General features: G+C 50.8%; 1 protein-coding gene across 8 annotated transcripts in view; it reads left to right on the top strand.

The window, feature by feature from the left end:
- Positions 1-27,356, top strand: part of CSNK1E (casein kinase 1 epsilon) — a 63,672-nt gene that overhangs the window by 9,265 nt on the left and 27,051 nt on the right. For 4 of the 8 annotated variants that reach the window (XM_020982603.2, XM_020982602.2, XM_020982601.2 and 1 more), the window contains exons 1-2: positions 639-808; positions 6,136-6,223. In XM_020982603.2, the coding sequence (XP_020838262.1) occupies positions 6,148-6,223 (76 nt within the window). In that variant the 5' untranslated portion in view covers positions 639-808; positions 6,136-6,147. Of the gene's footprint in view, positions 1-637; positions 809-1,035; positions 1,313-3,363; positions 3,519-6,135; positions 6,224-27,356 lie in introns of those variants that run through there. The other 4 variants (XM_020982599.2, XM_020982604.2, XM_020982600.2 and 1 more) reach the window with 4 other exon arrangements.

The raw sequence follows: 27,356 nt of genomic DNA, 5'->3' as shown, positions 1-27,356 counted from the left end.
TTAATAGATCCATTAGTAACTCGGCTCCGCGCTAGGCACTCAGGATGCAGTCGGCGCACTTATTAAGCGCCTACTGTATACACCAGGAGCGTGGAGACAATCAACAAGTGTCGGATAAGCAACTTTGGTGTGCAGGGCCCCCCGAAAGAAGGCTCCCCTCTCTTCGGGGATGCGAGGGAGATCTCTGGCGGCTGAGATGCGCACAGCCCCAGGCCAGAGAGAAAGCGAGCCCCGGGGCACATAGAGCTTTCCAAGAGCCGGAGCCCGGCGCTGTCCTCCAGGACCTGACCAGCTCGGAGCCGGCGTGGAGGGCGGTGCCCCGGCGAGGCCGAGGCCCGGGCTCCAGTGACGAGGGGATCTCGGGTGAGGTCGAGGTTAGCCGTCCTGGCCGAGCCCCTAGCCCAGAGCCCGGCAGTGTCCCTTTAAACGGGCGAGGGAGGGGGCGAGCTGTGCAGGATGACATCAGTGGGTTTGGCCAGCGGGCTCAATGAAAGTCAATGAGCGAGCTAGGGAGGGGGAGCGGCGCAGCCCCACGCGGAGGCCGGAGGGGCGGGGGGAGGAGGGGAGGGGCGGGAGAAAGGGGAGGAGGGAGGGGGCAGCAGCTGGGAGAGAGGCAGGCAGGCAGGCGGGCGGGCAGCGGGCGGGCAGCGGGCGGGCAGGCAGGCTAGCAGCTCCGGGCTGCGAGCTGGGTGTAGCTTCACCTCCCCTCCTTCCCCAGCCCAATCCTCCTGCATCCTCCAGCCCTCGGACGCCTGGGTCCCTGGCCGCGCCCGGAGCAGGAGCTGGGCACCGGCCCCTTCCCGGCGGGGTAAATATTGGGGGGCTGGGGGCCCGTTTCGGGGGGCAAAGCCGGGGGGAAAGGGCACTCCTCTGGCCCTTTGTTTTTGCTGGGAGACGGGGGGAGGGAGGGAGGGATGGGGGTGGGGTGGGGGGAAAGGAGCGGGTGCTCGCGCACACACACACAGACACACACACACACACACACTGACACACTCACACGCATACACACTCACCCACGGAGCCCGGCTGGCCCCTGGGTGACAGGCCCCGGGGCCGATCTCCGAGCACAAAAGAGCTTCATTCTGGGGCAGGAGATTATTTTGCAGAAATGCTCCCGGAGAGCGGCTGGGGAGGGCGAGACCCCCTCCCGCTGGGTCGGAGCAGCCCCTTTTAGCCTTGTCTGCCCCGTCTCCCATTGGACGTTTAAAGGGCTCGGAACCTCCGAAGAGGAGACGGGCTTTCGTTGCTGGGAGCACCCGATGACTGGGGAGAGGGGCGCCGGAGACCCCAGGGTTGGGGAGCCAGGCTGCGTGTACGTGTGTTTGGGGGTCAGGGCGAGCAGGCTACGGTGGCCCGGATTGGGGGGAGGCATCTGAAATGTTTCTTTCCTAGTCTCTTCCTACCCCCGTCTTTGTATTTTTCTCCAAACAGTCACCTCCCCACCATTCTCTTTTCTCTGTCTGGCTCCGTCCCTCTCCTCGCTGTCTCTGTCTCTCTAGCTTTGTCTCTCTAGCTAGCTCCGTCTCTTTCTCTGTCGTTCTCTCGATCCCTCCCTTTCTCTCTCTCTCTCTCTCTCTCTTCTCTCTCTCTCTCTCTCTCTCTCTCGCTCGCTTGCTCTCGCTCTCGCTCTCTCGTTCTTTCTCTCTTGTTCTTTCTCTGTCTCTTCCTTCCCTGCCGCTGTTTCTCCTTCAGTTCTCAGTCTCTTTCTCTATTTGTCCCTTGTCTCTTTTCCAGTGTTACATTCTCCATCTCTGTCTTCCTTTTCTCCATGTGTCTCTCTTCTCTTTCTATCTCACCTCACCGTCTCTTCTCTTCCAGCACCCCGTTGGGGCGGGGAGGGGGGGAATCCTTTTACTTCTCTCAAACAAAGTGTTCTGGGTGGCCCCTTGGATGGATATGTGTGTGTTGGGTGGGGGTGGAGGGGGGGCTTTGGGAATAGTGTCGGATGAAACAGGCCACGGAGCCAGGTTTTCTTTTGTGAAAGGGGGGGGGCAGTGAATGACTTATTCGGATTTCCTCTTTTCTCTGAGTGTGTGGCGTCTGTAATATACAAATATATATTTATATATATGGACAGAGTGTATGAGTGTGTGTATATGTGTGCACATATAGAGAGACAGAGAATATTTATTCATATCTAGAGAATCTGAGAGTCCCTTGCAACACCCAGAGCCTCCAAGTGGGGTGAGCCCCCTCCCCCCAACAGACTTTTCTCCTGGCTTGCTCTTTTGAAGTAACTCAGATCAATTCAGAGGACTGATTTTTTTTTGGGGGGGAGAAACAAGGAAGAAAAGGAATTGGGGATGTTGTTTTTAAAATGTCTGCTTTTGTGTATTCTTCGTCTTTCATCTCTAGGGTGTATCTTCTTCCCACCCTCTACTCTCCCCCCCCTTAAAACGTTATCCAAATCTAAAAAAATGGAGGATGGGGGGAAGGGATGTTGTATGGGGGCTAGTGGGGGAAGTGCTTGGGGAATTATTTTATAAAGAGAGAGAATACCCATTTTTTTCTTTCTTTCTCTTCCACTCTTCTGCCTCCTGGCCCCTTCCCCACATTAGGAGAGTCAGAGTGTTGGAGTGAAAAGCTCTAGTTATCTCTTTATCAAAGCATTCTCTTCTTTCCAGAGGCACATTCTGTCCTCCCCCAGTCTCCACCATGTAGCTGGGTAGCCCTCATCCTCTCCTCTCTGATTTTTCTTTTATTTTGTATTCCAGGGCCTGGGGCAGGAGGGAGCTCTTCCCAGGCCCCTGGGGACCCCTGGGGAGCGTGTGAGGAGAGAGACACTGGGGGCAGGGCTGGAGGGAGGGAGGTGGGGAATTAGCCTCTCCCTGGGATCAATTTCCCATCAAGTTAGATGTTTCTTCCCTCTGTTTTTCCTCCTGACAGCTCAGGAAGAGTGTGTGGGGTATTTATGTAAGAGGGCCAGACTCGCTCCATGTCTATTTACCTAACCCAGCGTGGGTATTTATGTAATATAGGAGGAGGGCGTATTTATTGGCACTACCCTATGAGTGCCCAGGTCCGGATATGTGGTCCCCGAGTTGGCACACACCAAAAACGTACGTCAGGAGCATGTGTGGGTGAGTGGAGGCTCATTGTATACATGTACTTTTCTTCCTTTTGGAGTGTAGACAACACTTGGGAAAGAGAGAGAGTGAGTGTGAGCACAGGCATCTGCAGCACCGTGTTCCTCGGTGGTCCTTTGGAAATATTTATCCGGTAGCCTCCATGACAGTTTTGAAGGGCTGCATGTGTGTGTGATGGGTAGGAGAAGGCCAAGATTACCCCTGCATTTTGAACTAGAAGAGGCTTTAGAGTGATTCGGTCCAACCCTCTCATTTCACTGAGGCCCTCATTTTACAGAAGGGGAAACTGAGTCTGAGACTGGAAGTGATTCGCCCAAGGTCGCACGGGAAGTGAGCAAGCAGTGCCTAAGACCAGCTGTGTTTCTGTGTGGAGACAGGGAGCAGGTTTCCTTCAGAAGGATGCCGTTTCTCGGTCTCCTGATTTGTCTAGAGGTAAAGAGGGTCTGTGCAGTCTCAGGCTTTGGAGTTCTGAAGGGGAGGCAGTGGTGGAGTGGGAAGAGGTGGGGACTTGAATCAGGAGAGATCGGATTTAAATCCCTCATCTAACACTGCTTGTATAATCCCGGGTAGGTCACTTCACCTGAGTCTCAGTTCCCTCATCTCTAAAATGGGCACAAAAATATCTATGCTTCCTTCAAAGGGTGGTCGAGAGGCTCAAATGAGGTGAACCTAAAAACTTCGTGGAAATGTCAGATGTTATTCAAATAGTGTTTTGGTGTTTTTAAGGTTTACAAAGTTCTTTCCTCAAAATGTCCCTGGGAGGTGGGTGGTGCAGATAGTAATAGCCTCATTTTTCAGATGAGAAAACTGGGCCTGGGAGAGGGTTGTGATTTGCCCACAGTCACCCAGCTGACCCTGCCCAAGGATATCATCTGAATAGCCTCTGGTCAGTGATTTGACTGTAGGCCTGGACATTTGGTGGAAGGGGAAGATAGGATGTGTCTATCTTGTATTGTGCCTGCTGGGCACAATGTTTTTTTCCCCATCTTTGAGAGTGAGCACAGGGAGATGGGCAGAAGAGGAAGGGATAGGAGATCAGCCTGGCTTTCTATAATTTCCTGTGCGATTCTGAACAAGTCTCTTCCCCTTCCTGGGCTGCTGCAAAATGAGCAGACTGGCCCAGATGATCTTGAAATATCAGCTCTGACATTCTAGGATTCCTGTTATGTCTCTGCTCTCACATGGAAGGAAGAGAGGATCTTCTAGAGTGGTCCCTAAGCCCCACCTCCACAACTCAAGTATCCAAAGACCCCCGGCCCTAGCCATCTCAAGGCTCTTGGCCAGGAAAGATGGGGCCCCAGGAAGTGGGGCTGGATTGAAATCTTTGTTCGTGGGCCAGGGATGCTTTCCCGTGATGGGACCTCAGAAGCCTCATGGGCCTACTGGCACCCCAAAAGGAGAAGAAGCAAGATCGATACCCTCTCTATCCAATCTTCCCCCAAACTCCCCTATTTCTGGACTCCAGAGAATCCCACTCAGGACTGGGACTCCCACAAAGACCCTACCCATCCTATTTTTCTCTGGAGCCTACCAACTTGCTGATGGGATGTGCTTAGCTCTTCAGGGGACCTTCTGTCCCAGACTTTAAAAGATGCCCCAAAGCTTGGTGTACTAAAAGGAATAACTATATTTGGGGTCAGAGGACATGGGTTCAAATGTCGGCTGTCCCATTTACTGACTATATGATCTTGGGCAAGATGATCTGAGGTCCCTTTGGCTCCTGGGATCCTTTCCAGCCCTAGGTCCTCTGAGACCCTGGACTCTGGTCTCCTGAGATATCAGAGCATGTTTGTTGTTGGAGGCCCTCAGCTGAGGAATCCTCCAGAGCCTTCTTTTTAAAGGGGATAGTAAAAAGAAGGGATTGGGTCTTGAAGGTCAGATATTTTCAGGAGTTCCTTCTCTGCCCCCCAATAATACCAAGCCTGTCCCCCACTTCTAGGGCTGAGGGAAAGACAGCAGGATGTAGTGAGGAGGATGCTTCTGGACTGGAGGTCAAGAAAAACCTGGGTTCAAATCTTGCCTGAGATACCTACTAGCTGTGGAGGTTATGGTGGGAAAGTCACTTAACTTCTGAGCTTGTTTCATTTGAAAAATGAGGAGGTAGGTTAGGTGGCTTCTGAAATCTCATCTAGCATGAGATTTGTGAACTCTTGTGACCTTGAGCAAACCAGCCTCTCTGTGCCTCAGTGGGGGCTTGGCCTAGAAGTCCTCCAACGTCCTTCCCAGCTTTAGATCCAAGATCTGGACAGAATCCAGACCAGAGACCATGATCCAGAAGGGAATCAGGGAACAAAGCAGGGGGAATGTTCTCTGGGCATCCTGATGGGCCAGGGTGAGAACCCTCTGGATGGGAGACAGTCTAGGTGTCTGGGACCTCAGGGCCCAGGGCTGCCCCCAAATCTCCCCAAGATAAGCTGGCTCATGGGAGCTGGGGACAGGCCGTGGAAGACCTACTGTCTTCCCTCTAAGGGACTATATCCTGTTTCCCTTAAAACCAAGAGTGGGTCTTGTTTGTTTCAGGGGGTCAGCAGGAGGATATGAGTCATCTATGCTAGTGTCCCCGTTCCCTCCCCAAACACCCTCTTATCTTGCTTGTTGACCCAGTGAGTTGGAATTGAGTGGTGGTCAGCTCCTCTGTCCTCCCCTCTCTCTCGTGGGGACACTGGGCCATTCTGGGCAGCCACCCTGAGGCTGGCCTCCAATTGACAGTCAACGCATGGCCACTTCCTAGTGGGTACCTGAATGGTCCCTTTCCTGACTCCAGAAGCCCTCTTCTTCTCCACTCTTCCTGATCCCTGTGACCAGGGTGTGGGCACCTGGCAGGCTGAACACCTGGGTGCCCTGGGGTGCAGAGAAAAAGGGAGGAGATGGAGGAAATCTTCGCCTTCGCCTATGGGAAAGGAAGGCATGTGTTGCTCGCCTCGGGCTCCTGACCCTCAGGGATGGGTGGGGTCCCAGAGAAAGGAGCCATCCGTCCCCCTCTGGCTTCTTCTGTAGTCCTATCGCTCACCTGACCTGGTTTCCCCAATTCTCTCCTTCTTTCTTGCAGCGAGACTGAATCATGGAGCTTCGTGTGGGAAACAAATACAGGTTGGGCCGGAAAATCGGCAGTGGCTCCTTTGGGGATATCTACTTGGGTAAGTGGCTCTGGCTTCTGGGGGTCCTCGGCCAGGGCTGGGGAGGAAATCTGTCCCTCGAGGCAGAGCGGCATCTCAGGGCGCTTTGACCTGGACCTCCTGGGAGGCCTGAGCTCCAGGACTACGTCTGACTTGGGCCCCTGGCCTTAATGTCTGCATCTGTACAATGGGAATGATAAACCTCATACTACCCCACCTCATAGGGCAGTTGAAGGCTTGGTAGCTTGGAAAATGCTGTAGAAGCCCAAGTGGAGGGAGCCCTGGGTGGAGAGTCAGAAGTCCTGGTTTCAAATTGTGCTCAGCCACTTTCTGGCTGTGTGTCTTTGGGCAAATGCCTTTTTTTCCCCTCTGGGCCTCAGTTTCCTGATCTTGGACTTGGGAAGCCTTTGAACACGGAGCTTTCAGCCTTAAATCTCTGGTCCTAAGTCCAAGGCCGTGGAGCCAGATGCGCTTTGGAGATGCCCAGGCCTCGGGGAGGATGGCTCTGGGGTGGGCTGGCCGGGAGGCCAGTGTTTCCTCCCTGCCCCCTCCCGCCCAACCGGGGCATTTGACCCGCTCTGAGCCCTCAGTGAAGGTGGTTTGTCCCTGTTGCTGCGGCCACAGCAGCAGGAGATATTTTTAGCTCAGATTACCAGCTGGGGTGACCCAGGTTTCCAGCTTGGGCCGTGGGAACAGGCTCCAGGCGGGTTCGGATCGCCCGCCTGCCCTTCACCCCGCTGGAAGCGAGCGTTCACTGAAACCAAGCGGGATGGGGGCAGCTTCTGCCCTGAGGCCAGCCTCCTCCCGGCTTCCCCACCCCCTCCTCTGCCGGGATCCCTCCCTGCAATCTGACCCTCCTGAGTTGTCTTTCCTGGGTCTTGTGTCCAAAGTGACGCAGGCTCCCCCATGAGCAGAGTGGCTGCTCCAGGAGCTGGGGGACCTCTCTGCCCGGAAATGCTTCCTCTTGAAAGTCTGAGCTCGCCCTGGTTTTGTTTTGTTTTGGTTTTTTTTCACTGAGAATTAGTTCTCTCTTCCTGGCTTGCTGCCAATCCCCCTCCTGTGAGGAGCAGTGAGCTTGGTGCCTGCTGGATACACATAGAATCCCCAAACCTCCTGGGCTGGGGCAGCTAAGAGACCCTTTCGGGCCAGTCTGGGCCAAGGCAGAAATCTCCATTCCGATGTCCCTGGCGATGGGACAGCGAGTGGTGGGGAGCCCCCTTCCCTGAAAGGCAGCCTGTCCGTTTGTGGGCAGCTTGAATCAGTAGGAAATTCTTCCTTTTTAGGGGTAGGAGGGGGAAGTGGGGTGCTGAGAAAGGCTATCACAGAGCCCCACTAAACTCTTGGATTTTTCTGAGTTTGGTCTCCCATGTATTTTATTTTATTTTATTTGATGCCTTACTTTTGGTAAAGAAATAGAGAGGCAGCTGGCCATCCAGGAGTTAAAAAAAAAAACACCTGGGTCCTGTCTCTGACACATACTGGCTAGGCATGTCACTTAAATTTTCCTGGCTCCAGGTCCTTGAGGTGGAGAGGAGCTGCCAGTCTGCATCAGTGGAGGGATTTTTCCATATTGGGAGTTCCCTATGGTAATGAAATCATAAACAGAACAGGTCTGGACCAAAAAAAAAATTCCTTTGGGTGGAGCTTCCAGATGGTGACCTCTGAGGTGTGGCAGGAGCTGGGGAGCCTCCTTTAGCCTTAGTGAGAATCAAGAGCTGCTGTCCTTGGTGAGGAGAAGTGATCTGAGTAATGGGATGTGTAGAGAACTCTGGGTGTGATATCTGGATGCCTGCTGTTCACCCACTGTGGGACCCTGGGTGAGTCACTGCTTCTCACCCTCTCATTTAAAGGCTCAGAGCCTCCTAGATTTAGAGCTGAGAAGGGCCTGTGAGGCCACTGGCTACCAACTCTTAATTTTACAGATGAGGAAACTGAGAACCAGACAGATGAAGTGATTTGTGGGGGGTGACACAGGTAATTAGTGTCAGATGTGAAATTTGAGCCCAGGCCTTTCTGTCTCCTAGCATCGTAGATTCAGAGCTGGGAGAGACCTTCGAGGTCACCTACCTAGTTTAAACCCCTTCATTTTACAAGAGAGGAAACTGAGGCCCAGAGCAGTTAAGTGAGTCCCCCAGCAAATATCTGAGCTGGGATTTGAACACAAGTCTTTCTCACTATGGTCTCTGAGTCTATGGGTCTGGGTAGGATCTGAGGCCTGGGGGATTGGGGAACAGGGCACTGGCTTTGTTAGTGAGCTGTCTGGATGGTGATTTTGAGAAAGGAAGAGCTTTGTTAATCAATCAACATTTACTAACCACTGCCTGTGCCAGGCAGATGGAGGACCTGGATTTGAATCTGGGCTCCATCATTTACTAGCTTCATGACTTTGAGTAAGTCATGAAGTCAGTAAGAGGTTACTTAACCTCTAGTCCTCAGTTTCCCCACTTGTAAAATGAAGGGGTTAGATTTGGTGAATTCTAAGGACTTTTATAACTTTGACTCTTTCGTTCTCTGAGTACTGGACTCTGAGCCAGGAAGACCTGGGTGCAAATCCTACCACTGACCCTAATTAGCTGTGTGACCCTGGGTAAGTCACCTGGGGCCCAGTGCCTTCTCGGTAAAGTAAGAGGATTGGCCCAGAAATGCTCTAAGTTCCCTTCCGATTGTAAATCTCTGTATCTATGATCACCTGATAGAACGTAAACTCCCTAAGGGCAGGCCCTGTTTAGCTTTGCATCTCCAGTGCCTCGCCCTGGCACATAGAAGGTACTTACTTAAAAGGCCTGTCGAGGTAAACTGAGTTACCAGGTTGGCCAGAGGATGGTGGATCTGGGGCCAGAGCAGCTTTCTAAACCCCTCCCCCAATCTGTGTTTGACAGTGAAGACTCTGAGCCTCTCCTAGTATCCGCCATGTACCTGTGTCTAAGGCCCTGTGCTGGGCACTGTGGGAGGGACAGAGAAGCCTAGGACCAGTCTTTGACCTGAGGAATTTTATAATCCAGCTTGGGAGGGTGGTTAATGCCCGTGGAGCCCGAGAAACAGATGCCAACTGTAGGGTGGGGTCTGCATGATGAATAGTTATTAGGGAAGGCTTCAAGGAAGAGGAGGCTTCTCAGGAAGTGTTTTGGCTAACCCAGAGGAGCCGTGTCCCCATCATGAAGCTTCAGTTCCAACTGTACCAACATGGTGGCTCCAGGATGCTTGAGTTCGAAAGGCCTGAAAAGCTAAAAGGACTTTGGGAAGGAGTTTGGGCATCATCTAAGCTCATAACCCCTCTTCCACATCCCCATTTGGCAGATGACAACCCTGAGAATCCAATTAAAGATAAACATTCATTAAGCACCCACTGTATACGACTCACCGTGCTTGGTGCTTGTGGAGGATGCCTGGTAACAACAGACCTGAAAGTGTGAAAGCATTTACTTTCTCCTTGATTTTGAGCAGGAATGTTGGCTTATTTCCGAATTGTTCTAGTTTGGGGTTAACCTAAAGTTACTAGGCCTGGTGTTAGGAAGACCTGAGTTCTAATGCAGCCTCAGATACTTACTAGCTGTATGACCCTGGTCAAGTCACTTCACTCTGTTTGCCTCAGTTTCCTCATCTGTAAAATGAGCTGGAGAAGGAAATGGCGAACTGCTCCAGGATCTCTGCCAAGAAAATGGGGTCATGAAGAGTCAGACATAACTAAACAACCCAGTGTTGCTGTGAGGCACCTGTGAAAAAATATTCATAAAGTATTTTGCAAACCTTAAAGCATGGTAGAAGTGCTAGCTTTTATGACTCTTTTGATTATCCACAACTATCCCTGTCAAATAGTCTTCTGCTTGAAGACTTGCAGTGATGGGGAGCTCACTGCACACCAAGGTAGCTGGCCCATTCTGGTTGAAGACAGCTCTGGTCTTTAGAAAGCCCATATGAGGAGCTGAATGAGCGCCTGTGGACGCAGTGTTTCACCCCAATCTGCCTCTCTGCCATGCCCCCACCCCAACATTGACCCTCTTTGTGCCCGTTGGAGCCCAAGTCTGCTTCTGCCTTTTAGAAAATTGAAAGCGCCGATGGAGTTTCCCCCAAGTCTTCCCTTCTCCAGGCTAATTGCTCCCAGCTCCTTGCAATGATCCTTACTGAGCCCATGCTGCTCACCCTCCCCTAGACATTCACCCGCTTATCAATATCCTTCCTAAATTTTGGCGCCTGGAACCGAACCCAGTCCTCCCTGCAGGGCAGGGCTGTTGGCTCCCTGGTCCCAGGCTCTGTGTCTCTCTTAATGCTGCCTGGAATCTCATTAGCTCCTGGGGATTCTCTGTTAACACTCTCCACTCAGGCTGAGCTCGCCCTCCTCTGGAACCCCTTTCAAAAACCTGGGTGCCCTCTTGGCTCTCACCTCCCCGCCCTCTGGGCTCAGCCCTATTTTGAAGAATTCCTCTTGGTTCAGGTTTCCCCTGCTCCCAGGTGGTCGCCCCCTTTGCTCCTCCCTTCCCACTCTCCGGCCCTTCCTGGCGTCTTCTTGCCCTTGAAGGCCTCGAGACTTGGCCGACAATTTGTTTGTGAATTTAACAAAGGCCTCTGGCCCGTCCGGTGCCTCTTGTCCAGAACCATCAAACCCGTGATGAATCTCAGTGTCAGGCTGGTCTCTGGAACCCTTTCCCTCTCTCCTGGGTTCCTCCTGGCCCTCTGTGGCGTCGATGACCTGGTTCCCCCTTTGTTCGGAGCTCTGGCCAATTCCTCCAGCCGGGTGTTGGGGCTCAGTGGGGGTGACAGCAGATGGACTCTGCAGGTGGGGAGGGAAGCCGGGACTGCCATTGTGGCTTCGGTCGCTTTCTAGGACTGCTGGGTTGGCCAGAGGGTCGTGTGGGTGCAGAAGGAGGCTGGGGGGGCTTGGGGGTATCCCCCCTGTCCTGCCCCCAGGAGGGCAGCTGGTAGGTGACAGTGTAGACATTTATGTTAGACCTCTTGTCTCAAGTGTTAGTGGCATGGCTAGCTTGGTTCAGTTGCCTCTTGTCTGGACAGATGGGGACCCAGGTGCCAAGCCTTCTTTTTTGGGGATGAGGAGCAGGGTTGGAGGGAGGGGTCTCCTCAGGGGGACCCTGCAATATGAGCTGGTCCTCCTTCTGCCAGCTTGGCCTCCATGGAGCTGGGAGCGGCAGAAGGATGGCTTGGTCTTTCTTCCGCACTAGCCCTTCCAAAAAACATTTGTTTTCCAGACTAGCATGAGCCCCAAGAATGGGAGGTGGGGATGAGGGAAGAGCAGACGGGTCAAAGGGGAAAGAGGAAGCCTCCTTGGCCCCATCTGCCTTCCTTCTGTCTGAGGGAAGAAGAGATTTCTTTTCACCATTTGGAGGGCAGGAAGGTGACTGAGCGGTGGCTAGACCTTTGCAAGTCCTGTGACTTGGGTCTAAAGGGATTGTTGAACTAGGAGCTGGCAGGGGCCACAGAGGTCTAGGCCAGCTTCATCATTTTCTGCAAGAGGAGATGGGCAAGGACTTATCCAAGGGACTGGGATTAACCTCTGGCCCACAAGCCATAGTTCTAGAGCTGGACAACCTCAAGGCTTATCTATCTTGTGTTACAGAGAGGGAAACTGAGGCCCAAGTAGGTCAAGTCTAAGGTCACACAGGTGGCAATCATCAGAGTTGGGATTTGAACCCAGGTCCTATCCTGCCCTTTCTCTCCTTCTCCCCTCCTCATTTTGCCATGATCCCCGGAGGTGCAGTTTGTGGATGGTTTCATTTACTTCATTTGTTCATGCATTCATTCATCTAATAAGCATTTATTAACCACCACTGTATACTGTGTAGGGCATGAGCAAGGGTAGGATTAGAGAGATGAGAAAGATTTGGTGTCCCCACACTCAAGGAGCTCACCTGGGGAGATAAATCACAACATGAGTTCTCAGACTTCTGCTCCCTGGCATCTGAGAAGCATTTGGGAAGGACTGGGGAGCCCAGTGGAAACACACTCCAGGCTTGGGGAGAGCGGAAGGGGATCCGAGGGTCACAGAACATTGGAGCTTAGAGGCGATCCAGCCCAATGCCTTCATTATACAGATGAAAGTTGTGCTTCAGGGCACACAGCTAAGAAGGATCAGACGTGGGATGGGAACCCAGGGTTCTCTGCTATTTCCAATGTCTCTCAAAGAGACCTAGGACATCAAAGTGGAGAAGGTCGGAACTGGGAGCGACCCATTTTACAGAGAAGGAAACTGAGGTCCATAGAGAGGAAGTGACTTGTTCAGAGGCACACAGGAATAGAACCGAGATCTAGTGTCTAGAGCCCTGGGCCTGGAGTTAGGGTGACCTGAGTTTGAATCATGCCTTACTAGCTGTGTAACCCTGGGGGCAACTCAGTATGACTTCTTCTTGCCTTAGTTTCCAGTAAAACAGGGATAGTAACAGCCACTGGGTTGCCTCAAGAATCAAAGGAGATAACACGTCTAAAGTGCTTTGTAAACCCTCTAAGCGCTATCAAGTGCTAGTTATTTATTATTATTATTATTAATAACCACGGTGATAATGATGAATGGCGATAGTCAGGACCCAATGCCCTTTCCGATCTACGACTTGGCCTCTCCGACAAAGTTGCCAGGAAACACTGCGCTGGGTCTAGATCAGGGTGGGGGTGATGGGGATGCTGCCCTGACGTGTTTAGGGGAATGATGGCTGGCTTGGAAGGGGGGAGAGGGAGAGGTGGCCGGCAGGCTCTGTCGGTCCTGGCATGCCGGGTGAAGTCTGCCCCTTGGCTTGCCCCCGGGTGGGGGTCCTGAGGGTACCGGGAGGACGTTCTGGCCGGTCCGGGCGAGGAGGGGAGGGGATGGAGGAGGCAGCCTCGGCAGCCCCGGCCCTGACGGGGCCGGGACTGCCGGAAAGGCCTTCCCTCACTCGCTTGTGTGCTGGGAATTGTCTGTCGGGCAAAGCATTGTGGGGCCGCCGCCGCCGATGGGCTGTCAGGGGCTGCCTTCCCGTGGCCGGGCCCCTCCCTCTCTGGGGGGAGGGAGGGAGGGAGGGAGAGCTTTGTACTCCCTTTGTCTCTGGGCCTGTTAACTCTCTCACCCCGTCCAACTTCTGCCATCCGCTCCAGCCCTCGTGGGAAGGGAGGAGGGAAAGGGGGGGGAGCGTTCTCGGGGCGCAGCCTTGCCTGGGCCTGCCCGACCCAGCTCGGGGCTGCCGGCAGCAGAGACGGCCTTCGGGGTTTGGCGGGGAGGGGTGTCAGGAACCCCCGTCTGGTCGTCAGATGACGCCGCCATCCGCGGACGTTCTCGGTTCCCCTTTGGGGGTGGGGAGATGAGGCGGGAACAGCAGCAGGGGATCTTGTGATTTACTGGAAAGAAAGCTGGGCTTTGGAGTCAAAGGCCCAAAATCTCACCGTGACACTTCCCAGCTGTGTGACCCCTCTCTGGGCCTCGCCTGCCTCCTCTTCGGAAGAGAGGGTTGGACGAGATCGTGTCCGAGGCCCCGAGGAGAAAGAGCTCCGATCTGGGAGTCAGAGGAGTCAGCTTTAAATCCTCCTTCTGTCACTCCTTCTCTGGGTGACCTTGCCCGGTCATTTCCCTCTCTGAGCCTCAGTTTCCCCAACTGTAAAATGAAGGGGTTGGGCTGGATGAGGTGGAAGGTTCTTTCCAGCTCTAAATCCGTGATTCTGGGAAATTGACCTTTTCTTCCCTCTACTCCCCTGGTTCTCAAAGTGTGGTCTGGGGGCCTCGGGGGTCCCCAATCCTCTTTCAGGGGATCTGCAAGGTCACAACCATTTTCATAATAATGCCAAGATGTTTTCATTTCTAACATGGAAGATAACAATAAATATAACCCACATAAACAAAATAATTGCTAATTATTTTTAATTTAATAATAGTAATTTTTAAGAATGTAAAGGGGTCCTGAGATCAAAAGTCTGAGAATCGCTGTTCTACTCCAGTGGAAGAGGGTAGAGGTGGAATGGGGACCCAGAAAGGTAAAGGAGAATGAAAGAATTCTGGGTAATGCATGCACAATTCAGCAAACACTAAGTGCCTGCTGTATGTGCAGTCCTGTGTTCAGTGCTTGGGGCACAAAGATAGGGACCTAACCGGATTTGGAGTCAGAGGACCTAAGGCTGCTTGTGGTCTGGGTGACCCTGGGTAGGTCCCTTTCCTTCCCCTGGGCCTCAGTTTCCTCATCTGTAAAATGAGGTTGGACTAGATGACTTCTGAGGGCTGGCTCTAAGTTCTATGATCTTTTTATTGTTCAGTCGTATCCCCCTCTCTGTTACCCTATTTGGGGTTTTCTTGGCAGAGATAATGGAGGGGTTTGCCACTTCTTTTTCCAGCTTATTTTACAGATGAGGAAACTGAGGCAAACAGGGTGAAGTGACTTGCCCAGGGTCACACAGCTAGTAAGTGTCTGAGGCTGGATTTGAACTCAGGTCCTCCTGACTCCAGGCCTGGTATTCTGTGCACTATGGTGCCCTCTAGCTGCCCTCTGTGATCCCTAAGAGGAGGTTTTTAGAGTGGGAGCTCCCTTTCCTGGACCCTGGGCTGAGGTAGAGAAAGGATTTGGTTCTTAGAACGTCTTAGGAGGATCTAGGAAGCTAGTATTTTATGTTATTGATGCCTATGTTAAGTTGCATCTTCTGACAAGAATAGTGTTCAGACAGCTGATAAGCATTTATTAAACTGTGTGCCAGGTACTGGGAATACAAAGGAAAAATGAAAATAGCTTCTGCCCTCATGGACTTTATTTTCTATTGAGGGGACAATATGTGTATACAAGGGAATTGGGGGAAGAAGGTGCTAGCAGCTGGGGAGATCAGGAAGGGCTGCCTGGTGGAGGTAGCATTGTATGTAAACAAAGGAAATTGGGGATTCTGGGAGGCAGAGGTGAGGAGGGAGTATGTCCTGGCGTGGGACACAGCTTGGGCAAAAGCCATAGGAGATGGAATGCCATGGATCAGTATCACAGAACCCCAGGGACGGAGAAGGGGGTCTCTCGATGTTACTGTTGGCGTTCCCACGTTTAAGCCAATTTGTGTGTACAAAGCGCTTTGCTTCCTTCATCTCACTGGTTCTTCACAATCGTTCTCTGAGGTACCGGTGTTGTGAGCCCCTTTTTATGCCTAAGGAAACAGAGCCTCATCCAGGGGAAGTGACTTGCCCAAGCGTCTATTCTTCCTTGGGACTGTGACTTCAGCTTTGCCTCATCTTTCTGCAGTTGTGAGCGCCTTCTCATTGGTATGGAAAGGCCACTCTTCTGGGAATCAGGAGTCTCGGGTTAGAATCCAAGCTCTGACTTTTAGTAGCAATGTAGATTTGGGGGTAAGTGGCCTTTCTGGGCCTCAGTTTCCACATGTGTAGAATGGGTGTGATATTTGCAGTGCCTGCCTCCCAGGGTTGGCATAAGGAGTGGGTTAAAGGAAAAGGACCCAGTGGGATCACACCCAGCATCTGCCCTTGAAACCTCACCCATTACTAGCCAGGCGTGGCCTCGTGGGGTGTCTCCTCTCCAGAGGTTTGGAGTGTGGTTCGGGTTCAAGGTGGGGTAGGTGGTTGGTGAAGCCCTTGGCCATGTCTGTGCTTTTCTTGGCCCAAACAAACTCCCTAACCTTGTCACCCAGAGCAGCTGCTTCTGGGATTGGGAGAAGGGGGGGAGCTGAGCTCTGAGTCAGGAGCACCTGGGTTCGAATACTGCCCCTGTCCTTTGTTAGGTGTGTGACCTCAAAGGGCCCTTCCAGCTCCTGCTGTCTGAATCCACGACCATGAATCCTTCAGAATCGGAGCAGATCTGCTCTTCTTAGTGAGGGCAACACTGTGTCCACCACTCTAAAATTCTCAGAGATGCGCGGGACAAAGAGATGCTTCCTGGGGGAGACCTAATGATGTGGGCGAAAGAAGGGACGTGTGGACATGGAGTGCAGAGGCTGGGTTTGAGATACTCTGGACAGCCACGGGCAAGCCAGGAGGACTCTCTGAGCCTTAATTTTCTCCTCTGTAAAACAGGGATAAACATTCTTGCTACCACCTGCCTCTCTGGGTTGTAGAAGGGAAAGAATTTCTGAAATTTATAAAGGGCTTTAGAAATATAAGCTAGGAAGAAAGTTCTCCCATTTCATATGATTATTTCTTTTTCATCCCCTCAATCTGTAACTTTCTTACTGTACTTACTCTTCTCAGACAGTCCCATCTTCTCCCATTTCTGTGGTGGCTAGCCTTGTGTCCACAGCCCGAGGCTCTCATGTTTCTTTTCCAGGCCATATGGAAATCCTAGCTCTACTTTATCATCTGAAATAGGGGGAGAAAGCTTGTGGGGAAGAAAACAGCCTGCTGAATGCTTGCAGGGGACTGGTCTGTCTGTCCCAACAGCACACGTCCTGACAGTCAGTATGGTCCACAGTGGAAAAAGAGTCCCAGATTGGTCATCTAGCTAGGCCGCCTGGGTTCTAGTCTCAGCTTTGCCACAGATTTGTCTGAGTGACCTTGGTCAAGTCAACTTCTATTCCTTAGATCTCAGTTTCTTCATCTGTGAAATGCAGTTGGTGGAAATGTTCATGCCTGTCAATGTCAGAACAAACAAAAAAAAAAGAAAAATGGATTAAAATGAATAAAATGGGGAGATGGATTGGAGCAGGGGTTCTTAGCCTTTATATGTGTGTGTTGTGGACCCCTCTGGCAGGCTGGGGAAGCCTAGGAACTGCTCAGAATCATAATTTTCAGTGCATAAAAACAACATATATAAATACAAAAGAAACAAATTGTAGTGAAATAGTTATTATACTTTTTTTTTTAGCTCTGGGCAATCTCTAAGGTTTGTTCCAGATCTAAATCCTCCCCTCCCCCCTACATTGCCATAAGGTCATAGGGCCCTAGATCTGGAATTGGAAAGGCCTTCGAGGTCATTGAGGCCAACCCCCCATTTTACAGATGTTTAGTGACTTGCCCAAGGTCACCCAGGAAGTGAGCATCAGAGGCAAGATTTGAACCCAGGCCCTCTAACTACAGAGGCAGGGCTCTTTCCACTCGACTCAGCAGCCTCCCTATGTAGCATTCCATAAACTATTTTGATATTAGTTCTCCCATTTGAATCTCAACAGTAGCCCCAGGAGATATTAACATATAACATGTAACAGGGCTGGTATTACTATTCTTAATTTATAGGTGAGGAAAGGGAGGCCAGACAGTGTTAGAAACTTGTCCGAGATCACATAGGGAGTAAATGATTGGGACTAGATTAGGCTCCATGTGGCCTTAGGTAAGGACTTTCTTATTTTTCACCCTTATTCAGGCCGCTCAGGCTTCCCACTCTCATCCTCTTGGAAGACATCCTCTTGGCTAACCCAGAACCAAGTTTAAAATCCTTGAGAGAGGCCTGCAGGCCCCCAGCAAAGTCTGCATACCCCACCCCCACTCCTGATTTTGAAACCAGTTTGGCAGGGCTGGGGATAGTAACCCAGAAATGGAGAATGGGAGTCTAGTCCTGCTTCCTCCCCTCCCCCTCCATGTTCCCTGCGATTCCTAGCTGCCACAAGAGCAAAATTGCAGAAGTGTGCCTTCTGCTCACTTCCTCCTCCTCAGGCCTGCTCCGCCAAGGACATGGAGAGTCCTTGGTGAAGAGTCCTTGCCTTCCTTGCCAGCAGAAGGGACCAATCGGGTCTGTAGCAAGGGAGCTGAAAAGATCAGAGGCCTTAGAATTGGAAGGGACTTCAAAGATCATTGAATGATAGGATCATAGGCTTGTGGTTTAGACATGGAAGGAAGGGGCCTCAAAGGCCATTGGGTCCAACACCTTCATTTTACAGATGGGGAAACTGAGGCCTGTGGAGGGAAATGACTGGCCCTAGTTCATGCAGGAAGTAAGAAGACCCAGATCCTTTGACTCCAAAGCCAATGCTGTTTTCCCCAAGTTAGGCTGGATCATTGGAATTATTGAAATAAGAAAGGCTGGGGATTTGGGCAGTGGTGGGGAATGGGGATGTTTGGGGTGGGGGTGTCTTCAGTGCAGTGTCTCATGTTCAGTGATTACTTCCTTCAGTAGGCAGTGGAGTAGGGAGCATGGGCTCCAGAATTAAATGACCTGGGTTCAAATCCTATCTCTGGCATTTAACTAGGTGTATGACCTTAGGCAAATCACTTCAACTTTCTGGACCTCCCTTTCTTCCTTTATAAAATAAAAAGGTTGTACTAGATGGCCTCTGAGTTCTCTTTGAGCCCTAGATCTATGAACCTTGGATAAGGATGAAGATAATAATAATAATAATAATAAGCATTAATAATAACAAACATATAGCACTTTAAGGTTTAACAAAGCACTTTATAAATCTCTTATGATCTTCACAACCTCCCTGGAAGGAGATACTGTTATTGCTATTCTCATTTTACAGATGAGTAAACTGAGGCAGACAGAGGTTGAATGACTCACCCAGGGTCACACAGATACTAAGTGTCTGAGGCAGGGTTTGAACCCAGGTCTTCCTGACCCCAGGTCCAATATATAAAATATTATTTGGGGCTGGAGGGGAAAGCTACAATTTCTGACTTTAATAAACAGGAAGAAGTGTTTCTGAAAAAAAGTGTAATAGAAGTATGATATGTAAAAGGGCATATGTCTGCCTAGCTGGCTAGTCAGCGTACCTCCCTGGGCCTCAGTTTCTTTAACTGTAGAATGAAGAGGCTGGACTGGATGCCCTCTGGAGTCCTTTTTAGCCCTAGATCTATGACCCTGTAGCCCCCGGCCTGTCAGAGAGTTCAGAGACCATCTATTTCAGCCCGCAGCTGAGTAATATTCTGCTCTAATCACAGATCTCAGAGCTTGATAGTTCCAAGGGAACTCAGCAGCCCCTTAGTCTAGCCCAGACCCCGGGAGGATCCTCACTAGAACATGCCAGTCCCATCATCCAGGAGGCAGATGCCCCCATGCCCCATGTGGTCAGCTCTAATTGTGTCCCTCCCCAACCTGCTTCCCTCCCCTGCTCCAAGTCTAGCCTGATGGGTCCAAGCAGAGCAAGAATGACTACCCTTGGGACACTAGGAGCCACCCTGATGCCCCGTCAGTGGTAGGGCAATCCCTGTCCTTGTGATCCTCAGCATGAGATCCCACTATGCCTCTGCCTGGGAGAGGAGAGCAGGAAAGGACAAAAACACCACCTCCCCAGGTGAGCTTCCTTCCCAAGAGAAGAGACCCCACTGGGCTTGAGAATCAGCACACCTGGGTGTAAACCTCAGCTCCCAAACTGACTAGCTGGCTGACCTTGGGCAAGTCGCTTGATCTCTGCGATGCAGTTTCCTCATTTGTAAAATGAACGGATTGGGCTCAATGGTTTTTGCGGTCCCTTTGGACTCTAACTCATTGAGTCACGTAATCCAATGTGACCCGAATCCTGGTTCCTAGGCCTTCAGTAGACTTGTTTTCCCTGATGGAGGGGACGGCACGCCCTGGGGGCAGGCAGGGTGGGAGCTGGGAAGTCTATGTGTCCAGTAGATAGATGAAGTCTCTCACATCTGTGAACATCTTGGTCCTGCTGCTAGATCTCCTGGGGGTAGGCACATCTGTGAGATTCGTGTCCTGAAGGAAGGAGGAGTCTGGGACAGCGTTCCTATCCTGGGCCACTTGCCTAGAAGGGAATGTTCAGTCCTATCCCGTTGCCTGGGGAACCCTGGGAGGGACCCTTCCTGGCCTCATCTCCCCGCCCCCTTGACACCTCCCGCCCTGTACTCCGCATCAGAGATTGGAGAAACACCTTGGACTCTGAGCCTCTTGAATGAATGTCTGGAACAGCTTGTGCTACCCAGGCAGGCAGGGCAGTGTGTTCAGGCCCTCCTCTTGGACTCTGGCCCCTATGCATGGGAGAAGAAAGGAGGGAGAGAGGAGGGATCCGTCAGGCTAGTGACCTGCCCATTCCATACACACAGACACACAGACACACAGACACACAGACCCCTTAGCCTCCTAATCCCCCAAGTGCATTGCTAGGGAGGACTCTGCCCTTTGACCTGCCTGCCAAGGGCAGGTCATTCTGACCATTGTCTGGTACCGGCCTCTCTCGTGTCCCCAAGGCTGCTCCATAGACCTAGAAGTGAAAGGGACCCTGCAGGCAATCGAGCCCCTCATTTACAGAGGAGGCAGCTGCGGTCCAGAGAGAGGAGAAGTGACAGGTAGCAAGGCGGCCCTGCTGGGATCTCCAGCATCTCAGAGCGAAGCTCAGAGGCCTCACTCCCTCCATCCCGAGCCTGAGCACCGATTCCTCTCCATAAGGGCGCAGAGTAAGGAGACACTGGTTCTGGAGTCAGAGGGCTAAGTTCAAATCCCACGTCTGCTACTTATTACCCGAGCGATGCTGGGCAAGGCTCTCACCTCTCTGGACCTCTGAGGTCCCATCTAGCTCTGGCAGTATGACTGATTCTGTGAAAAAGTAATGAGAGGACATCGGCTTTGTGACGCCCAGTGCTGGGGAGCTCGTTTCCTTCCCAGGCATGCTGTTCCACCTCAGGCTGGTTCTCAGGACTGTAGCCTTCTGGGAAGGCCACACCAGAATCTGCCTTTCTGCTCCTTCCACGGGGGAGGCAACATGCAGTACTCCACTTCGAGATGTGGGCACCGTTGGGGGGTGCTGGAGACAGCTCTACTTTGGAGCCACAGTGCCTGGGTTAGAATCCCGATTCCATCACGTACTACCAATGGACCTTGGTCAAGTCCACTTTGCAGCTTCCAGCGCTCAGCAAGAGAAGCGGGTACATGGCTAAGAATGATCAAAGTGCTCCTCAAATGTTCTTTGGTTGGCTGGTTGAGTCTGCAGTTTAGGAAGGGGACCCCTTTCAGCCTTGCAAATTACCAGGAAGACGAACATTTTTAAAAATTATTTTTAGATCGCCTCCATTTCTTAATGTGTTCTTCCCGTCTCCCAGAGAGTGCTTTATTAAACTAAAAACACACAAAGGGGAGTGGGGGGGGGAGCCAAACAAATCACATACCAGCTGAGTCTGATATGCATATATAATGTTCTGTACCCATTGTCCCCCATGTCTCTAAAGGAATCCTGTCACAATTTAGTTCTGATTGCTCTGTGCTTTCCCTTTGCAATGTTGGAGTCACTTTATATATTGTCTTTCAACCAGAAAGAGTTTACCAGTCTGGGACTGTTTAGGTTTTTTTTGGAGAGACAGTGGGCCTCGGCCACAGGTCCTATCTCCAGCACACACTGGCTGTGTGACCCTGGACAAGTCACTTAACTTCCCTGTGGCCACTGGCAACTTTCTAGGAGAAGAAATGGTCCTTAGTGAAGGGAGTCTCCAAACCTTTGAGTCCTGCCTCAGACATTTACTTGGTGACCCTGGACAAGTCATTTAACCTCTAAGTACTTTGTGAGACCAACTCCCTCCCAACCTGACCCGCTGGGGCAGAGGGAGTTTCTACAGTGATAGGATCACTGGTCAAAACCAAAAGCCATTTTTAAAAAAAAATTAACCCAGTCCTTTGGGAGAACTATTTAAAGAGGAAAAAAGATTGCATCCAAGACTTTCATCCTGCCATAAAGCGGGATTCATCTTGGGTCCTGTGGCATCTTGAGAATAAGGTTGATCAAAGGTTGGACTCGGTGTCAGGAAGTCAGGCCTAGGTTCGAATCTTGCCCCAGACACCTCCAGCTGTGGGGTTTGGGCTAGTCACTTTACCAACTCTCTGACTTTGTTTCCCCATCTGTAAAAGGGCCATAATGGTGGTAAGGACAGATGAATCTGTAAAATGACCAGCATCGACTGTCTCATAGGGTTGTTAGTGAGACTGCAATGACATAATGTGTGGAAAGTGTTTGTAAACCTTCAAGTCCTCTATGAATGCTGTGTCTAATTATAATTATTAGTGGGAAAGAACCCTGTGTTGAGAGTGAGACTTGGGTACTTATTTTAGCACTGCCACTAACTCACTGTGGCTACTTGGGCCTCAGTTTCCCCATCTGTCAAATGAGACCCAGCAGCCCAGTAGACAGACCCGGTTTCAACTCCTACCTTTGTCTGCTTACTGGTTGTGGTACTTTGAGCGAGTGCCTTGACCTCTGCCAGACTCAATTTTCCCATCTGTAAAATGGGGATAATAGCACCTGTACCACCTATCTCACAGGCTTGTTTTGAGGATCCACGGAGATAATCATGTGAAAGAGCTTTGCAAACCTAGAAGGTTTATATAAATGTCGGTTATTATTCTTACTCATCATGATGATGATGATGGGGTTGAACAGATGGTATCTAAGGCCCCTTTCAGCTCTGATGTTCTGTGATGATGGGGCCATGAAGCAGACAGGAGAAGAAACACGCAGAGAGTTCCTGTCTTCCAGGTCTTTCAAACCCCTCGTCAGGTCAGCGATAAAACCTGATCAGATTACAGGAGCAAAAAGCTGGCAAAGACCCTAGAGGCCCCCTAGTCCAAGCCCCTTATTTTACACAGAAGGAAACGGAAGCTCAGAGAGGTCAAGGGATCATTGCACCATAGTATCATAGATCTGGAGCAGGGAGGGACCTTGAAGGCCATTTAGCTCAATCTCATTTTACAGAACAGGAAACTGAGGATCAGCATGGCTACATGACTTTCCTAGGGTCACATAGCTAGTACGTGTTTGAGGAGGCAGTATTTGAACCCATGTCTTCTGTACTTGACTCTAAGTCCATCACACTATCCATTGACCAGTCCGCCTTTCTGGTTCTAGATCAGACTTGTGGACCTCTGATGTCCCTTCTAGCGTTGAGATTCTCCAGGTTTTTTTATGGCGCTTCCTGGCTGGGTATCAGGATAGTTGAGGGTGCCTTCCCTCCAGACAGGGCCGCACAAGGACACCCTCCACGGCTGTGAGCCTGTCTTGGTTTCAGAGATATTTGGGGAGGGTGGTTCCACCCCCTCCCTGAATCACTCAGCCCATTGCTGGCTAAGGAAACTGAGACCAAGAAGAAAGTACTTATTTGTCTTTTATTGCCAGTTGGAACTGTGGTTGACCCATAGATAGAATCTATGAGCCTCCATCTTGCCAGACAGCTGGGAGACAAATGGGGCCACGGAGGAGGGACTGTCTGGACCACTTTCTAGGTTCATGAAGTAGAGGAGATGCTGGAAGATGGGGAAGCTTACCTTCCTCACCCTTCTGGGGGCCGGCTGGGCAGCAGACCTGAGGAGGAGCCTTGTCTTGTATGAACTTTGGTGGAAACACCTGTATTAATGTCCTTGATGGGAGAATCTTTCTCCTCTCACCTTTAGAGGGGGAAGCAGCTGTCACCTAGGAACCGTATAGGAGTGGGGTTCCCAGAGGACTCAGGAGATTTCCTGCTTGGCCAGGAATGGGCTTGGAATCCTGAGCCGCCCAATAGGTTCCATTCAGGGAACTCTAGTGCCCATCTCACATTGGCTAGGGGTGGCCTTGGACCAGAGGAGCCGAGGACACTGGGTGGGGGCTCTGTGGAGAGCCCAAGTGGCCCAGGGAACAAGAATAGCGAGTAAGCTAGGAACACCCACTGCGTCTGGACTGGGGAGATGTCTTTGATAGCTATACTCTCTTTTTAAAATTTGTGAATATATTTTGTTTTTTTTCATTACCTTCATTTCCAAATACTGCCCTCCCCTCTCCCCTTTCCAAATAGAGCCACCTCCTGTGACAAAGAATAAAAAGCCAGGCAGAGTGTTGAAAACATATAATCCCACTGCTGGGAGAGAACAAGATTGGCAGATCGCTTGAGCTTGCAATTGGGCTAATGAATCACACCAATATGGCGGACTCCAGATGCCGAGGGTGAGGGAAACAGGCCCAGGTTGGAAAGGAAACAGGCTGTGGGCCTGGAGTCCGGAAGGCCTCAGACACTGACACGCCACCCTTGGCAAGTCACATGACCCCTGTTTGCCTCAGTTTTCCCAACTGTAAAATGGGGATAGTAATTGCATCTACCTTCCAGGGTTGATGTGAGGATCAAATGAGATGATATTTGTAAAGCGCATAGCACAGTACCAGGCACACAGTAGGCACCATATAAATGCTTATCTCCTTCCCCCTCCTTTCCCTTCCTTGTGCTGATCAGTAATGGGACCAAACCAAGAGTAACTTCTGTACTTTTAGCTTGGGTGAGATAGGGAGACTGGTCTCAAAAAACAAACAGAAAGAAGGAAAGAAAGAGAAAGAAATTAGATAGATAGATAGATAGATAGATAGATAGATAGATAGATAGATGGATGGATAGAGAGATGAATGGATAGATAGATGATGGATTGATAGATGATGGATAGATAGATGATGGATGGATAGATAGATGATGGATGGATAGATAGATGATGGATGGAGAGATAGATAATGGATAGATAGATGATGGATGATAGATAGATGAATGGATAGATAGATAGATGAATGGATAGATAGATGGTGGATAGATAGATGATGGATGGATAGATGGATGGATAGATAGATGATGGATGGATAGATAGATGGATGGACGGACAGATGGATGGATAGATGGATAGATGGATGGATAGATAGATGATGGATGGAGAGATAGATAATGGATAGATAGATGATGGATGATAGATAGATGAATGGATAGATAGATAGATGAATGGATAGATAGATGGTGGATAGATAGATGATGGATGGATGGATAGATAGATGATGGATGGATAGATAGATGGATGGACGGACAGATGGATGGATAGATGGATAGATGGATGGATAGATAGATAATGGATAGATAGATGATAGATGGATAGATGGATGGATAGATAGATGGATAGATAGACAGATAGATGGATAGATGGATAGACAGATAATGAACATTTAAAAGCAGGATGGGGGAACTGACACAGCAATCACATCTGACAGTGCACGTTGCCTCCTCCCTCCACAAAGGAGAGAAGGTACACTCCCTCATCTCTCTCTTCTGGAGGTATTCTTGCTTTACCACAAGCTTTTTCTTTATGTTTTAGCTGTGTGTGGTCCTAAACCCTAGAGATGGCACACTACCATGTCCTGCAATGTATGGGAGCAGAGAGGGCAAGGACGCATTGGTGCCGGAATTAAGGACCAAGAGTTAGTGGCAGCAAGGAGGGCCGAAGGCAGATGGGTAATCTGGGATCAAGGGTAGACAGTCTCTGACCCTAGGGAAACAAGGTTCAGGGACCAAGGTGGGAAAGTCAGGAATGAGATAGCAGTAAGTCTGAGAAATGTGCGTAGGAGAAAGCCTGAGGCTCAAAGGCGAGGTCCCATGGATCTGCTCCAAGGAGCCAGAGAATTGCAGAATTTGAAAGAACCTCTGGGGCCATCCAGGCCTCTGTTTAAAGACCTGGGGTGGGGGTGGGGGTCACCTCCCAGGGTATCCCACTGCACTTTGGGATGGCTCTCACTCTCAGGAAGAGTTTCCAAACATTGGACTGAAATCTGCCTCTGCGATCCAACACCCAGCCCGAGGTCCCCAGGAAGCTTGGTGCTTCCCAAGCCCTGGCTTAGGGCTGGGCCTTTGTTGAGAGGTAGCCGCTAAGACTCCGGATGAGGCTTTGGGAGTTGGATTCAGGTGGGAGAGGACACAGGTCATACTTTCCACCCCAGGGATGTCTTCTCTATGAGGAAGAGCCTTGTTTGCGGTTGTCTGCTGGAGCTGAAGCTGCTTCACAGCCAGCAGATGGAGGCTAAGCCCTTTGGATTAGGGTCACCTTCCTTCTAAAGCTCACAGACCTCACGAGTCCTCATTTTACGGAGGAAGAAGTGAAGGTACCAAGGCCAAATGACTAGCCCCAGACCATGCAGACAGTAAGAAGCAGAGCCAGAATTTGAATCCTACCCTTGGACTCCATGTCCAATGTTCTGGCCACTCTGGGAAGACTACCTTTCACTCTTCCTCATTGTGGGATCAGCTACATGTGGATGGGAATGGTCTTACCCCTAGGACATTTGGGAGAGTTCTCAGAGCCTAGTAAGTGCTTAATAAACGTTTGATGAGTGAATGAATGAGTGGCAATGAGTGGTTTGGTGGAAATGGACCAACCACCCTTTGGTGATGGGCAGTAGGTGTGATGGAGGTAAGTGTGATTGAACAGATACCTGGAGAGATGATAGAAAGAGAGGCCAAGGCTGAATGGGAGGAAGAGGGAGTGGTTCCTTTGGCTTTGGTGGCTGGGGTCTCACCCCCTTGTGTTATCATGGAAGTGTGTGGGGTAGCGTTCAGTTCGTGGCTCCTGAACAAATAGGTGACATAAACTTGGGTGGGCAGCAAATGAGGACAAAGCTGGAAAGTTAGACCCCATTTAACATTCCCTAGCCAGTCATCTTGCAAGCATTTATTAAGCACCTCCTGTGTGCCAAGCACTGGGTTAGACTGGCAGAGGTACTCAAGTGCTCCAGTGGGTCTGGGATTTCATCCGTGAGGCCCCAGAAGGCCCACCCAGTGTGCTGGGCCTTCCTTGAGTTCTTTGTCATCCTGTGGGTCCCAGTGGCGCACGCGGGCCATCCACGGGGCATCCCCAGATCGCGCTACCTGCCCCGGTACGTCTTCTTTTTCCCTCTCCTGTATGGTGTCTTTTAGTTTGCTTTGCCCGCGTGATTCTCTGTAAAGCAGTGCAGGGCGAGCTACGATTGTTTAGATGAAATGGAACCCCTTCCGTCATGGTGCTTACAGCTAGGTAGGGAGATGATGCTTTGTGACTAGTCTGTCTGAGCCTGCATTTGAACTCAGGTCTTCTTGACTCCAGGCCCAGTGCTTGGTGCACCATGGTACCACCGGCTGGCAATGGGTGTGAAGGAGGGGTTGGAGAGAGAAAGACAACAGAGGTGACAGGGTGGAAGCACTCTAGATTTCTGAAGTCAGAGGACCTGGGTTCCAATACTGGCTCATGCCAGCTATATAACCTTGGGCAGCTTAGATGATGGGGAGCATTAGAGTTCTGGACCTAGAGCTGGGAAGGCCTGAGTTCAAATCCAGCCTCAGGCACTGTGCGGCTCTGGGCAAGATACTGCACCTCCCAGGATTATTGTGAGTATCAAATAACATAATATTTCCAATCCTTAAAATGCTACAGAAATGTCCCCATAAGTCCCTTCACCTCAGTAAAAATGACTGCTTTGGACCCGATGCTCCCTGGAATCCCTTTCCAGCTCTAACATTCTATGCTCTGACATTCCTTGTTCTAAGGCCCTTCCCAGCTCTGACATTATCTGTTTAAGGCCCCTCCCAGCTTTGACA

Source organism: Phascolarctos cinereus, unplaced genomic scaffold, assembly GCF_003287225.1.
Source record: "Phascolarctos cinereus isolate Bilbo 61053 unplaced genomic scaffold, phaCin_HiC Scaffold_1;HRSCAF=81, whole genome shotgun sequence".
Classification (NCBI taxonomy): Eukaryota; Metazoa; Chordata; class Mammalia; order Diprotodontia; family Phascolarctidae; genus Phascolarctos; species Phascolarctos cinereus.
The sequence above is the reverse complement of the archived record's forward strand: the minus strand, read 5'-3'. Positions and strand labels throughout refer to the sequence as shown.